Genomic DNA, 16,686 nt, shown 5'->3' with positions numbered 1-16,686 from the left:
TCCATTAGGTGAATGATATCTTCCCTATGATTTCTTTAGTAGTTGAATAAAGCTACTAATCTCTCTCTCTCTCTCTCTCTCTCTCTCTCTCTCTCTCTCTCTCTCGTAGATTGGAATAAGAGTTGAGTTTTCAACCTCGGAAGCTTCGAATGTAATTTAAAACTTTCATATTATTAAATCTTGGTCGAATTAGGGATATGTAATTTATTTTTTAGTGGATATAAAGTGTATGTATATATATATATATAGTTCATTTGATCATTAGAAAAAGAAAAAGAAAAGTTAGGCTCTATACACCTTGCATTTTTTCTATAACTGTACGTGAATTTTTTTTTATGTACTTCTCCATATAAAATAAGTTTTTTCTTTTAAGGAATTGTAGGGTGGCGGTGCTCACCCTTATTAGGAATCAAGAGGTCTTAAATTCAAGTTTCGTCAGTAGTATTATCAGTGTCTATTTATTTAGCTCTTTATTTTAAGGAGAATTTACCTAAAATGACCAATGGTTTACCCGTTTTGTCAAATCTATCATATGTTTTTTTTTGTCAAATCTATCATATGGTTTACTTTTTGCATCAAATCTATTCTGGCGTTATCTTTTTTGTCCACATTTAACGGCCATGCTAACGTGACGCCCACGTGGCAAGTGTGGCCCACTATCTCTCCACGTGCCACGTCAGCACGACCGTTAGATGTCGATGAAAAAGATAACGCTGTGATAAATTTGATGCAAAAAGTAAACCATGGGATAGATTTAACAAAAAAAAGCATATGATAGATTTGACAAAACAGGTAAACTATATGTCATTTTAGATAAAAATCCCTTATTTTAATTATACGAGATCCATGGACCTCCCCTGTTCACCTAAAAAAAGAGAGTATATTCTTCGGTGAGATCGTGGAGGGAATAATTAATCAAGAACTTAATCAAACTAATGAGCAAATTAAATATATCCACACGTTACATATAATATGGATTATCTTTTTGGCTTATCATTTGTTTTTGTAGTAGTTGTAGAATGTTTCGTCCTGATTATCAGTTATCAATTAAACAATTGACCTTAAATCCACCTGAGGCACCCGCAGCTGCGGAAATGTGTGTACCTTGTCAGTGCCTCTTATCTATAAATAGGCTTGTGATAGCTGCGAAGGTACTATCGATCACCTTTTCTCCCATATAACTAAGTCCTACTTTGATATATACAATGAAGCTCTTTGTAGCCTTACTCGTGAGTGCGTTGGCAATCTCGAGCAGCTTTGCATTTGATCCTAGTCAACTTCAGGACATTTGTGTGGCCGTAGATGAGCCCAAAAATGCTGGTATTTACATATCTAGATATATCTATGTTTATATTTATATTTGTGTCATATGTATTATCTATATATTTCAGTCCGTCACGTACATCCTAGCTAATATGCATGCAAACACTAAACAAAGCTTCCTTCCAATTATTCGATGCTGCCCATGGGAAACAATTCACATGGATGCATCTTTTGTATATCATTAGATATATATGTTCTAATTGTCATCTTTTTATGCAGTATTTGTAAATGGAAAATTCTGCAAGAATCCAAACCTTACAGTCGCCGATGACTTCCTCTTCCGGGGAATCAACATTCCCCGGAATACTAACAACAGTGTCGGGTCCATTGTGACTATGGTTGCTGTTGACCAGCTCCCGGGTCTTAACACTCTAGGGATTTCTTTGGCCCGCATTGACTATGCCCCTTCTGGCCTGAACCCACCTCACATCCACCCTCGTGCAACTGAGGTCATCATGTGCGTCCAGGGCGAGCTCTATGTTGGGTTCGTCTTGTCAAACCAGCTCGGAAACAGGCTCGTCACCCAAATCCTGAAGCCTGGAGACGTGTTTGTCTTCCCATTCGCGATGATTCACTTCCAACTCAACATAGGGAAGACTGCCGCAGTCGCAATCTCGAGCTTGAGCAGCCAGAACCCCGGTGTCATAACAATTGCTAATGCCGTGTTTGGATCTAAGCCACCGATTAACTCGAAGGTCTTGACCAAGGCTTTTCAGGTGGACAAGAAAATTATAGATTATCTCCAATCCCAGTTTTGGTACAACAACCACAGTTAAAACCAAATGAGGGAGTGCAAGAGGATAGATTCCATCAAATAAAACCGAGGCATCGGAGCTTGTTTCCTTTTTTCATGGTTAAAATATATTTGACGTGTTCGTGTGAGGTGGAAACGTTCGATGTTTCTTATAATTAAATGTTCGTGTACTAAGGTGGAAACATGCTATATCTTTCTACATAAAATTAATGATGTGTTTCATCGATGTTGTTTCTTGTTATTATGAGATGTTTCCTTATTAAAAACTAGGTATCTCTCTCTCACATACTCGAAGAATGTGATTTGCATACCTCGAGACTGAATTCTAGTTGAACTTTCCAACGTGATCACTACTCTTTCGATTCATTAATGAAAGCGACCTTTTTCCTAATATAATCAATATTATAAACATCACATAGCAATGGTGACGAGTGATTAATTCATTTGCAATCCATAGATTCACGTTTAAAATGATAATAGTTTTCGAATTGCCTTAAAAATAGTCAAGATACCCTAGCACTTAACAATAGCATGTTTCATCTGTTTGGCATATTTTCGGACAGGATATAATTAGTTAAAGGATAAAAGCATTTGATTTATCAAAAGAGAGTCCAACATAGTGGAGTGTATTATCTTCTGTTGATCTAGATGTTGCACGTTCGATATATAATAGGACTACCAATATCCCTTTATTAGTTATTTGAGATTTTTTTTCATTGTACTATATTTTGGACAACTTCGTAAAAAAAAAATAGTGCTTGATTTTTTTTTATAGGTATAGTGCTTGATTTAGATTGGCCGTTATTTACAATCCGTTTCTGATAATCTTCAGATTATTGCTCCAAGAAATGCCAAAAAAAAAAGAAGGAAAAAAAGAAAGTAGAATAGGTGAAGACATTAAAGCAACATCTACATACACATTCGCTTCCACATCATGCGCGAGATTAGGTGACGACATTCGGTTTTGTAACAAACCATGAGTAAGGATAAATTGGAGATCCTATATATTATGGGGTTAAACAATAGAAAATTACGGTTATACACGAAATAAAAATAAAGTAAGCAACTTTTGACCTAGTTGATGTTGCTAGTAAGAGTAAGCTTCAAAGGTGGACCAGGAACCAGAGTAAGAAGTCTCGTCTATTGAAACATTTTCATATTAGCAAAGGTGGAGAATAGATGATGAGCTCCCGTGGTTATAAATCAATGCAGATGTCTTTAGGTAATTCAACATTCGTTCTCCTTAAATAAGACCTTAAACTTTACGAATAAAGAAAATTCACGATTGGAAACTCTTACTCATTATTGAGCCGACTCGATTTGAAATTAAATTAATCGACTTCTATTGAACTTCAAGTACTCAATTACAGAAAACAATCTATAAATCAGAATAATTCTTCGGTGAAGAGTCAGCATCTAATAGACGGTATCGCTTTTGATTCCCAACTTGGATAGCCAGTGCGATGCTGCATGGCTGAAATTTTTGAGCCAATAATATCGCAATTATAAGTCATGCTATGTTTGATATAACATGTATAACCGCGATATATTGTATAGAATGAGAATCTTGAATTCTTAATTGTTAGTACTACAAATGAACATTGATTAATATGTATTACATGACGCAAAAGCTAATATCTATCTTTACTTTGTTCGAATATTATTTTTAATAATTAGAAAATTATTATTTTTATTTCAATTGATCACTTTACTTAATCGATATTCGTTAAAATATGAAAATAGAAGTAAGTACATATATAATATATCTTTAATAGGAAGAACACCATTATGGCACGATAGAGTTTGTCATATAGTTCAAAATTAGGTGTTACAAAATTTGTTATTATAACAAAATTACGATATGACTAGTGACTGAAATTTACTATGATAAGAAAATTATAAGGCAAAATATGATTACAAAAGTGGACGTCGGTGAACTCGTTTGTGGGGTCACACCAAAATTACACGTTCTTAGGGCTGGTGTTCAACGTTAGCTTTTTAGTCCAATTTTTTTATGGAAAACTAACGAGGTGATATGTGGTGAAAATTTTAAAATTTTCATGCTATGTAATGAAAATGAATTAAATTGTGTTATCTCATGGAAAAATCAAAAACCGTGATGTCCAATATATTTCTTTCTTGTATTTTACTTTATTAATTGTTTGGGTCCCACCAAAATTACACCAGCTTTCCATCAATTCTTTCTTCTTTTTATGGAAAATTGATAGGATGCTGTGGGGTGTAAAAAGTGCAAAATCTTGTACTTTATGATGACAATATTACGATATGTGATCCCGGTAAAAAAGATTTAAAATATTATGTTGTATGGTATCATTTTTCTTAAAAGTTCTCATGTCCATCTCTAGATCCTTTCCCATAGGGCTAAATCATTGAAAAATATGGTTAGTTTTATACCTAATGATAATGCCACGACAATACTTTTCTATGGTTTCATAATTAAGCGAAGCAATACACAAATAATTAAGTAAATTTTGACCTGGTTGATGTTGCTTGTAAGGATAATCTTAGGTTAAGTAAATTAGTGCTTAAGCTTGAATAGGCTAGGTGGCTTGTAAATATTATAAATCCCTCCAATTTCTTTCCTAATTGATGTATGGTGAATTCATGATGATGGATGGATGAATGGATGGACGAGTGGGATCAGACTTGGTTAGATGTTAATTAGGTTTGATTTCACGATTTAGAATATAATTGGGCTTAATCAAGTGAAAATTAGCAAATTATGTTGTGGTCACTTGTAATGGTAGTCTAATTGAATCTAATTTGGAGTACATAGGTTGGATTGTTCGTATATACATGTGGCCAATCGATTGCTTAATCAATTAAAATGACACGGTGCAATAAAACATGTACTACAAAATAAATGACATTTACTAATAGACAATTTCGGTTGGTAAAATGAAATATTCATTGATAAAAGGCTAATTTACATTATACCTTCAGTCAAGACTAGTTGGCAATAGTTGGATTGGTGTAGGACAAACCTAATGGACATTTGCTGAGGGTAATGTTCAGATATCTATAAAAATGGACAACTAATACTAATCATAGCTTAATCTCACCCATGAAAATAGATAATTTCATACTAATGACTAAAGAAATTGTCGGTATAACTCCGTTTAGTAACATTATCTCTTCTACATTAGTAAAGATTTCTATTGGTATATGTATCTTTTATTTTGTGCCATTGTCCTCACCGGCAATGAAAAGTTTTTAAGGTCGATTTTTGTTATTAAAATAAGATATGTCGTACATGTTTCTATTTTCTTGTTTTGGACTCCAAGATCTCCTTTATAAACCGACTAAATAATCATGACTACTATTTTATGTTTATAAAGAAAAATATATTAATTACTCTTTTAAAACTTGGTGTTATGTGTCTGTCCTCTTCTATTAGGTGAGTGATATCTTCCCTATGAGTTCTTTAGTAGTTGAATAAAGCTACTTATCTCTCTCTCTCTCTCTCTCTCTCTCTCAGATTGGAATAAGAGTTGAGTTTCCAACCTCGGAAGCTTCGAATGTTATTTAAAAGTTTCATATAATTAAATCTTGGTCGAATTAAGGGTATGTAATTTATTTTTTGGTGGATATAAAGTGTATGTATATATATATATATTATTCATTTGATCAATAGAAAAAGAAAAGTCAGGCTCTATACACCTTGCATTTTTTCTATAACAACACGTGATTTTTTTAAAATGTATTTCGCCATATAAAATAAGTTTTTTTTAAGGAGCTATACTACTGCAGTGCTAGCCCTCGCCAAGAAACAAGAGTTCCCAAGTTCAATTTCCATTAGTAGTATTATCAGTGTCTATTTATTTAGTACTTTATTTTAATTACGTGAGATCTATGAACCTCCCTTGTTCACCAAAAAAAAAGTATAGTCTTCGGTGAGATCATGGAGGGAATGATTAATCAAGAACTTAATCAACCTAATGGCCAAATTAAATATATCCACACGTTACATATAATATGGATTATCTTTTTGGCTTATCAATTGGTTTTGTAGTAGCTGGAGAATGTTTCGTCCAGATTATCAGTTATTAATTAAACAATTGACCTTAAATCCACCTTAGGGACCTGTAGCAGCGAAAATCTATCAGGTCAAAGCCTCCTATCTATAAATAGGCTTGTGATATGTGCTCAGTTCCTCAAACGCCGAAGGTACTATCGATCACCTTTTCTCCCATATAACTAAGTCCTACTTTGATATATACAATGAAGCTCTTTGTAGCCTTACTCGTGAGTGCGTTGGCAATCTCGAGCAGCTTTGCATTTGATCCTAGTCAACTTCAGGACATTTGTGTGGCTGTAGATGAGCCCAAAAATGCTGGTATTTACATAACTAGCTATATCTATGTTTATATTTGTGTGATATATATATTATCTATATATTTCGTTCCGGCACGTACATCCCAGCTAATCGGCATGCAAACACTAAACAAAGCTTCCTTCCAATTATTCGATGCTGCCCATGGGAAACAATTCACATGGATGCATCTTTTGTAAACATATCGTTACATATATATGTTCTAATTGCCATCTTTTTATGCAGTATTTGTAAATGGAAAATTCTGCAAGAATCCAAACCTTACTGTCGCCGATGATTTCCTCTTCCGGGGAATCAACATTCCCCGGGATACCAACAACAGTGTCGGGTCCATTGTGACTATGGTTGCTGTTGACCAGCTCCCAGGTCTTAACACTCTAGGGATCTCTTTAGCCCGCATCGACTATGCCCCTTCTGGCCTGAACCCACCTCACATCCACCCTCGTGCAACTGAGGTCATCATGTGCGTCCAGGGCGAGCTCTATGTTGGGTTCGTCTTGTCAAACCAGCTCGGAAACAGGCTCGTCACCCAAATCCTGAAGGCTGGAGACGTGTTTGTCTTCCCATTCGCGATGATTCACTTCCAACTCAACATAGGGAAGACCGCCGCAGTCGCAATCTCAAGCTTGAGTAGCCAGAACCCTGGTGTCATAACAATTGCGAACGCCGTGTTCGGATCTAAGCCACTGATTGACCCGAAGGTTTTGACCAAGGCTTTCCAGGTGGACAAGAAAACTATAGATTATCTTGAATCCCAGTTTTGGTACAACAACCACAGTTAAAACCAAAAGAGGGAGTGAAAGAGGGTAGTTTATATCCTTCAAATAAAACCAAGGCATCGGAGCTTGTTTCCTCTGTTCTTGGTTAAAATATATTCGATATGTGTTCGTGTGAGATGGAAATGTTCGATGTTTCTCATAATTAAATGTTCGTGTACTAAGGTGGAAAGGTTGTATGTCTTTCTAAATAAAATTAATGATGCATTTCATCGATGCTGTTTCTTGTTATTATGAGATGCTTCCTTATTAAAAACTAAGTATCTCTCTCTCACACACGCGAAGAATGTGATTTGGATACCTCAAGACTGAATTCTAATTGAACTTTCCAACATGATCACTACTCTTTCTATTCGTTAATGAAAGCGATCTTTTGCCTAATAGATTCAATATTATAAACATCACATGGCAATGCTCACGAGTGATTAATTCATTTGCAATCCATAGATAGAATGCTCCACGTTTAAAATGATAATAGTTTTGGAATTGCCTTAAAATAGTCAAGATATCCTAGCACTTAAAAATAGCATGTTGCATCTGTTTGGCATACTTTCGGACTGGATATTATTAGTTAAAGGATGAAAGCACTTGATCTATCAAAAGAGAGTCCAGCGTAATAGTGCGCGTTCTTTTTTGTTGACATAAATGTAGCACGTTCGATATCTAGTAAGACTGCCATGTACCTTTATTAGTTATTTAGAAATTTTTTCATTATACTATATCTTGAACCTCTTTATAATAAAAGAAAAATAATAGTGCTTGACTTGGATTGGCCGTTGTTTACAATCCGTTTCTGATAATCTTCAGATTATTACTCCAAGAAATACCAAAAAAAGAAAGAAAAAAAAAAGGAAATTAGGTGAAGACAATAAAGCAACATCTATATACACATTCGCATCCACCTCATGCGCGGTTTTGTAACAAACCACGAGCAAGGATAAATTGGATATCCTTTATATTATGGGGTTAAACAATTGAAAATTATGGTTATACTCGAACTAAAAAATAAAGTAAGCAACTTTTGACCTAGTTGATGTTGCTAGTAAGAATAAGCTTCAAAGGTGGACCAGGGACCAGAGTAAGAAGTCTCGTGTGTTGAAACATTTTCATATTAGCAAAGATGGAGAAAAGATGATGGAGTTCGTGTGTTTATAAATCAATCCGGATTTTTTTAGGTGATTCAACATTTGTTCTCCTTAAATAAGATCTTGAACTTTGTGAATAAAGAAAATTCACGATTGGAAACTCTTACTCATTATTGAGCCAACTCGATTTGAATTTGAATTAATCGACATCTATTCAAGTACTTGATTACAGAAAAAAAAATCTATAAATCAAAATAATTATTCGGTAAAGAGTCAGCATCTACTAGACGGTATCAATTTTGATTCCCAACTTTGATAGCCAGTGCAATACTGCATGTCTGAAATTTTCGAACCAATAATATCGTAATTGTAAGTCACGCTATATTTGATATAACATATATCACCTCGATATATTGTACAGAATGAGAATCATGAATTCTTAATTGTTAGTATTACAAATGTTCATTGATTACTATATATTACATGATACAAAAGCTAATATCTAGCTTTACTTTGTTCAAATATTATTTTTAATAATTAGAAAATTATTATTTTTATTTCAATAGATCACTTTACTCAACCGATATTCAGTAAAATATGAAAATATAAGAAAGTATGTATATAATATATCTTTAAAAAGAAGAAGATCATTATGACACGATAGAGTTTGTCATATAATTCAAAATTAGGGGTTATCAAATTTGTAATTATAACAGAATTACAATATGATTAATGATTGAAATTTACTATGATAATAAAATTATAAGACAAAACATGATTACAAGAGCGAGGTTTGTGGGGTCACACCAAAATTACATGTTCTTAAGATTGGGGTTCAACGTTAGCTTTTTTTGTCTAATTTTTTTATGGAAAGTTAACGGTGTGCTATGTCGAAAAAAATTCAAAATTTTCGTATTATGCAATAAAAATAAATTAAATTGTGTTATCTCGTGAAAAAAATCAGAAAACCGTGATGTACAATATATTTCTTTCTTGTATTTTACTTTATTAATTGTTTGTGTCCAACCAAAATTGCATCAGCTTTCCATCAATTCTTTTTTTCTTTTTATGGAAAATTGATAGGATGCTGTGGGGTGTAAAAATTGCAAAATCTTGTACTGTATGATGAAAATATTACGGTACGTGTTACGTGGTAAAAAGATTTAAAATATTGTGTTGTACGGTATCATTTTTCTTGAAAGTTCTCATGTCCATCTCTAGATCCTTTCCCATGGGGTTATATCATTGAAAAATATGGTTAGTTTTATACCTAATGATATTGCCACGACAATACTTGTCTATGGTTTCACAATTAAGCGAAGCAATACACAAATAATTAAGTAAATTTTGACCTGGTTGATGTTGCTTTTAAGGATAATCTTAGGTTAAGTAAATTAGTGCTTAAGCTTGAATAGGCTAGGTGGCTTGTAAATATTATAAATTCCTCCAATTTCTTTCGTAATTGATGTATGGTGAATTCATGATGATGGATGGATGGATGGATGGACGAGTGGGATCAGACTTGGTTAGATGTTAATTAGATTTGATTTCACGACTTAGAATATAATTGGGCTTAATCAAGTGAAATTTAGCAAATTATGTTGCGGCCACTTGTAATGGTAGTGTAATTGAATCTAATTTGGAGTACATGGTTGAATTGTTCATATATACATGTGGCCAATCGATTGTTTAATCAATTAAAATGACACAGTGTAATAAAACATGTACTACAAAATAAATGACATTTACTAATAGACAATTTCGGTTGGTAAAATGAAATATTCATTGATAAAAGGCTAATTTACATTATACCTTCAGTCAAGACTAGTTGGCAATAGTTGGATTGGTGTAGGACAAACCTAATGGACTTTTACTGAGGGTAATGTTCAGAAATCTATACAAATGGACAACTAATACTCGTCATTGCTTAATCTCACCCATGAAAATAGATAATTTCATACTAATGACTAAAGAAATTCTTGGTATAACTCCGTTTATTAACATTATCTCTTCCATTAGTAAAGATTTCTATTGGTATATATATCATTTATTTTGTGCCATTGTCCTCACCGGCAATGAAAAGTTTTTAAGGTCGATTTTCATCATTGAAATTAGTTATGCTGTACATGTTTCTATTTTCTTGTTTTGGAATCAAAGATGTCCTTTATAAATCGACTAAACAATCAGAACTACTATTTTTTATTTATAAAGAAAAATATGTTAATTACTCTTTTAACCCTCGGTGTTATGTTTCTGTCCTCTTCTATTGGGCGAGTGATATCTTCCCTATGATTTCTTTAGTAGTTGGATAAAGCTACTCATCTCTCTCTCTCTCTCTCTCTCTCTCTCTCTCTCTCTCTCTCTCTCTCTCTCTCTCTCTCTCTCAGATTGGAATAAGAGTTGAGTTTTCAACCTCGGAAGCTTCGAATGTTATTTAAAAGTTTCATATAATTAAATCTTCTTCGAATTAAGGGTATGTAATTTATTTTTTGGTGGATATAAAGTGTATGTATATATATATATATAATTCACTTGATCATTAGAAAAAGAAAAGTCAGGCTCTATACACCTTGCATTTTTTCTATAACAAAACGTGAATTTTTTTTAAATGTATTTCGCCATATAAAATAAGTTTTCTTTTAAGGAGCTATACTACTGCAGTGCTAGCCCTCGCCAAGAAACAAGAGTTCCCAAGTTCAATTTCCGTTAGTAGTATTATCAGTGTCTATTTATTTAGCACTTTATTTTAATTATACGAGATCTATGAACCTCCCTTGTTCACAAAAAAAAAAGGTATAATCTTCGGTGAGATCATGGAGGGAATGATTAATCAAGAACTTAATCAACCTAATGACCAAATTAAATATATCCACACGTTACATATAATATGGATTATCTTTTTTGCTTATCAATTGGTTTTGTAGTAGCTGTAGAATGTTTCGTCCAGATTATCAGTTATTAATTAAACAATTGACCTTAAATCCACCTTAGGCACCTGTAGCAGCGAAAATCTATCAGGTCTGTGCCTCCTATCTATAAATAGGCTTGTGATATGTGCTCAGTTCCTCAAACGCCGAAGGTACTATCGATCACCTTTTCTCCCATATAACTAAGTCCTACTTTGATATATACAATGAAGCTCTTTGTAGCCTTACTCGTGAGTGCGTTGGCAATCTCGAGCAGCTTTGCATTTGATCCTAGTCAACTTCAGGACATTTGTGTGGCTGTAGATGAGCCCAAAAATGCTGGTATTTACATAACTAGCTATATCTATGTTTATATTTGTGTGATATATATATTATCTATATATCTCGTTCCGGCACGTACATCCCAGCTAATCGGCATGCAAACACTAAACAAAGCTTCCTTCCAATTATTCGATGCTGCCCATGGGAAACAATTCACATGGATGCATCTTTTGTAAACATATCGTTGCATATATATGTTCTAATTGCCATCTTTTTATGTAGTATTTGTAAATGGAAAATTCTGCAAGAATCCAAACCTTACGGTCGCCGATGATTTCCTCTTCCGGGGAATCAACATTCCCCGGGATACCAACAACAGTGTCGGGTCCATTGTGACTATGGTTGCTGTTGACCAGCTCCCGGGTCTTAACACTCTAGGGATCTCTTTAGCCCGCATCGACTATGCCCCTTCTGGCCTGAACCCACCTCACATCCACCCTCGTGCAACTGAGGTCATCATGTGCGTCCAGGGCGAGCTCTATGTTGGGTTCGTCTTGTCAAACCAGCTTGGAAACAGGCTCGTCACCCGAATCCTGAAGCCTGGAGACGTGTTTGTCTTCCCATTCGCGATGATTCACTTCCAACTCAACATAGGGAAGACCGCCGCAGTCGCAATCTCAAGCTTGAGTAGCCAGAACCCTGGTGTCATAACAATTGCTAACGCCGTGTTCGGATCTAAGCCACTGATTGACCCGAAGGTCTTGACCAAGGCTTTCCAGGTGGACAAGAAAACTATAGATTATCTCGAATCCCAGTTTATATCCATCAAATAAAACCAAGGCATCGGAGCTTGTTTCCTCTGTTCTTGGTTAAAATATATTCGATATGTGTTTGTATGAGATGGAAATGTTCGATGTTTCTCATAATTAAATGTTCGTGTACTAAGGTGGAAACGTGGTATGTCTTTCTAAATAAAATTAATGATGCATTTCATCGATGCTGTTTCTTGTTATTATGTGATGCTTCCTTATTAAAAACTTGGTATCTCTCTCTCACACACGCGAAAAATGTGATTTGCATACCTCAAGACTGAATTCTAATTGAACCTTCCAACATGATCACTACTTTTTCTATTCATTAATGAAAGCGATCTTTTGCCTAATAGAATCAATATTATAAACATCACATGGCAATGCTCACGAGTGATTAATTCATTTGCAATCCATAGATAGTATGCTCCACGTTTAAAAGGATAATAGTTTTCTAATTGCCTTAAAATAGTCAAGATATCCTAGCACTTAAAAATAGCATGTTGCATCTGTTTGGCATACTTTTGGACTGGATATTATTATTTAAAGGATGAAAGCACTTGATTTATCAAAAAAGAGTCCAACGTAGTAGCGCGCGTTCTTTTCTGTTGACATAAATGTAGCACGTTCGATATCTAGTAAGACTGCCCATATACCTTTATTAGTTATTTGGAAAAATTTTCATTATACTAGATCTTGAACCTTTTTGTAACAAAAGAAAAATAATAGTGCTTGACTTGGATTGGTCGTTGTTTACAATCCGTTTCTGATAATCTTCAGATTATTACTCCAAGAAATACCAAAAAAAAGAAAGAAAAAAAAAGGAAATTAGGCGAAGACATTAAAGCAACATCTATATACACATTCGCATCCACCTCATGCGCGAGAGTAGGTGACAACATTCGGTTTTGTAACAAACCATGAGCAAGGATAAATTGGATATCCTTTATATTATGGGGTTAAACAATTGAAAATTATGGTTATACAGGAACTAAAAAATAAAGTAAGCAACTTTTGACCTAGTTGATGTTGCTAGTAAGAATAAGCTTCAAAGGTGGACCAGGAACCAGAGTAAGAAGTCTCGTGTGTTGAATCATTTTCATATTAGCAAAGATGGAGAAAAGATGATGGAGTTCGTGTGTTCATAAATCATCCGGATTTTTTTAGGTGATTCAACATTCGTTCTCCTTAAATAAGATCTTGAACTTTGTGAATAAAGAAAATTTTTGATTGGAAACCTTTACTCATTATTGAGCCGACTCGATTTGAATTTGAATTAATCTACGTCTATTGAACTTAAAGTACTTGATTACAGAAAAAAAAATCTATAAATCAAAATAATTCTTCGGTAAAGAGTCAGCATCTAATAGACGGTATCACTTTTGATTCCCAACTTGGATAGCCAGTGCAATACTGCATGTCTGAAATTGTCGAATCAATAATATCGTAATTGTAAGTCACGCTATATTTGATATAACATATATAACCTCGATATATTGTACAGAATGAGAATCATGAATTCTTAATTGTTAGTATTACAAATATACATTGATTAATATATATTACATGATACAAAAGTTAATAGCTATCTTTACTTTGTTCAAATATTATTTTAATAATTAGAAAATTATTATTTTTATTTCAATAGATCACTTTACTCAACCGATATTCGTTAAAATATGAAAATATAAGAAAGTATGTATATAATATATCTTTAATAAGAAGAAGATTATTATGACACGATAGAGTTTGTCATATAGTTCAAAATTAGGGGTTATAAAATTTGTAATTATAACAGAATTACAATATGATTAGTGACTGAAATTTACTATGATAATAAAATTATAAGACAAAATATGATTACAAGAGCGAGGTCGTTGGTAAACTTGTTTGTGAGGTCACACCAAAATTACATGTTCTGAGGATTGGGGTTCAACGTTAACTTTTTTGTCCAATTTTTTTATGTAAAATTAACGGTGTGCTATATTGTGAAAAATTCAAAAATCTCATGTTATGTAATAGAAATAAATTAAATTGTGTTATCTCGTGAAAAAAATCAAAGAACCGTGAGGTAAAAGATAATTCTTTCTTGTATTTTACTTATTAATTGTTTGTGTCCAACCAAAATTGCATCAGCTTTCCATCAATTCTTTTGTCTTTTTATGGTAAATTGATAGGATGCTGTGGGGTGTAAAAATTGCAAAATCTTGTACTGTATGATGAAAATATTACGATACGTGTTACGTGGTAAAAGGTTTAAAATATTGTGTTGTACGGTATCATTTGTCTTAAAACATTGAAAAATATTGTTAGTCTTATACCTAATTATAATACCACGAAAATTACTTGTCTATGGTTTAATTTATAAGCGAAGCAATAAACAAATACTTAAGTAAAATTTTACCTAGTTGATGTTGCTTGTAAGGATAATCTTGAGTAAATTTTGACCTAGTTGATGTTGGTTATAAGGATAGGTTTCCTATGGTAGACCAGGTAGGAACCAGAGGAGAAGTCTTGTGTGTTGAAACATATATTTCTCGGTAGAGAGAATTGAGAGTATATTCTCGGTAGAGATAGAGACAACATCTAAGACACGTACTTGCTTCTGTTTCTCAATTTCTTTTGATTTTTCAGGGTGGATGGTCTATTTCATGTCGGATGTCGCGGGTCGTGCGGTATGTGAAGATCTTTTCCAAAGTATACATACACACACGCACATATATATATATATATATGTATCTGGAGTTTAATAGGTGCATGGAAAATCAACCTTGAAATGGTACTACAAATTCATAGATTATAGTAATGTTTATTGATTCATTCCTAATTAATGTAAATAGTTGAATGTATTTTTGTATAAATTCGACATTATATTTATACTTATATTTATGTTTATATTTCCGGAAATAATACATAGTAAGAAAAGAGAACCCGCGCAAAGCGCTGGGATAACAACTTCAGTTTAACATTATTTGAGTAATTATATGAATAGATTATATTTATTTAGATATTTGATATTAGTAATTAATCTTATTATGGAAATTTTATCATGATCATATATTATCTTTGGGTTGTTTAAATATCTTCTAGAATTACTAACGGTATTTCGTATATTACATATGTATGAGCGTATGCCAACTTGAAAATAAGAAGTAAAAGTACTACATATATTTTAAGATAGGGTGGTAAAATACTAGTTAGAATGATTTATAAAATTCGAGTGTTCCATAAAAATGAAATTACAATGGTAATCATGCTATATCAGAATCATTAATTAGCAAATATGTAAGAACCGGCATTTTTTTTAAACATGCTCACACATATAATTACATATGCTTTTATATATATATATATATATATATATTATGGCTGGAGCTTTAATTAAAAAAAAGAAAAAAACGAAAAAGAGATGAAGTGGTTGCATGGGCTCCACGTTTACCCCCATTTCCACCGCCATCCATTCCATCTCTTTTCTTTCTTTTCTTCTTTGTTTTTCCATTTCTTTCTTCCTTTCATTTATGGGCTCCGAATGCCCGCTAGACCCGACGTAATAGAAAATGGGGCCCGAACGGTCGCTGGATTCGGCGGAATAGAAAATAGGCCTCGAACGGCCGCTGGATCCGACAGAATAGAAATGGGACCTGGATGGCCGCTGGACCCTGCGGAATAGAAAACGGGGCTTGAATGAGATGTGCGGGGTCACAATACCGTCCTAACTTGTCGTAAGGAAATGCGACCCTGTGGCTATATTGTTTAACTAATGTTGTGCATTATTTGTTCGGATTGATTTAGATGGATCAATCTGTCAAGTGATTGTGTAGTGATTTGCTATGGAACGCTAAATGAATGAATAATTGATGATTATGTGATATTGGATATTAGAAAAAAAATTTGAAGAGTTGCGTGTATTAGTTAGTAGGACTTAAATTTAATTACTATATTGGATGTAATTATTAATATGGTGCATCTATATATATATATATATATATATAATATGCGTGCGGTGAGTTGATAGTTGATAGTTGAATTGAATGTGATTGTATTATTTATTTGAATATTTGGTTATTTGCAATTAAATATTTATTTAACAATAATTCATTTTGCTTTGAAATTTAGTACTTACTGAGATGCAGCTCATACTCTGCATATATTTTTCAGATGAGCAATGAGCTAGACTAGCAGCACAAGAGAACTTTTGTGGAAATCGGGGATCAGCTCGGAGGACTAGCTATCGATCTTAGTTATTTGATAAGTAATTTTTGTATAGAATGCATTTGAATATGTTACGATCTGAAACTTTTGTTTAGCTGGATTACTGATGCGGGTGAGAAAAAGTAATATCTTGAGAAGTATATATACATATTAGAGTTTGCTTGATCGGTTATATGTATTTTGGA

General features: G+C 33.4%; 3 protein-coding genes across 3 annotated transcripts; all 3 read left to right on the top strand.

Moving 5' to 3' along the window:
• The first annotated feature begins 1,134 nt into the window (after positions 1-1,134).
• Positions 1,135-2,303, top strand: LOC116194434 (germin-like protein subfamily 1 member 13). Its single transcript, XM_031523243.1, has 2 exons — positions 1,135-1,320; positions 1,543-2,303. The coding sequence occupies exons 1-2, from the start codon at positions 1,206-1,208 to the stop codon at positions 2,097-2,099; spliced, it is 672 nt and encodes a 223-aa protein (XP_031379103.1). The 5' UTR covers positions 1,135-1,205; the 3' UTR covers positions 2,100-2,303.
• A 3,957-nt stretch (positions 2,304-6,260) lies between these two features.
• Positions 6,261-7,423, top strand: LOC116194433 (germin-like protein subfamily 1 member 13). The gene is made up of 2 exons (XM_031523242.1): positions 6,261-6,434; positions 6,657-7,423. The coding sequence occupies exons 1-2, from the start codon at positions 6,320-6,322 to the stop codon at positions 7,211-7,213; spliced, it is 672 nt and encodes a 223-aa protein (XP_031379102.1). The 5' UTR covers positions 6,261-6,319; the 3' UTR covers positions 7,214-7,423.
• Positions 7,424-11,366: 3,943 nt separating this feature from the next.
• LOC116194432 (germin-like protein subfamily 1 member 13) lies at positions 11,367-12,477 on the top strand. Its single transcript, XM_031523241.1, has 2 exons — positions 11,367-11,540; positions 11,763-12,477. Exons 1-2 carry the CDS (start codon positions 11,426-11,428, stop codon positions 12,311-12,313), a joined length of 666 nt encoding a protein of 221 aa, XP_031379101.1. The 5' UTR covers positions 11,367-11,425; the 3' UTR covers positions 12,314-12,477.
• Positions 12,478-16,686: the final 4,209 nt, after the last annotated feature.

Source organism: Punica granatum, chromosome 2 (genome assembly GCF_007655135.1).
Source record: "Punica granatum isolate Tunisia-2019 chromosome 2, ASM765513v2, whole genome shotgun sequence".
NCBI lineage: Eukaryota > Viridiplantae > Streptophyta > Magnoliopsida > Myrtales > Lythraceae > Punica > Punica granatum.
Note: the sequence above shows the minus strand (reverse complement) of the source record. Positions and strands in the feature narration are given on the sequence as shown.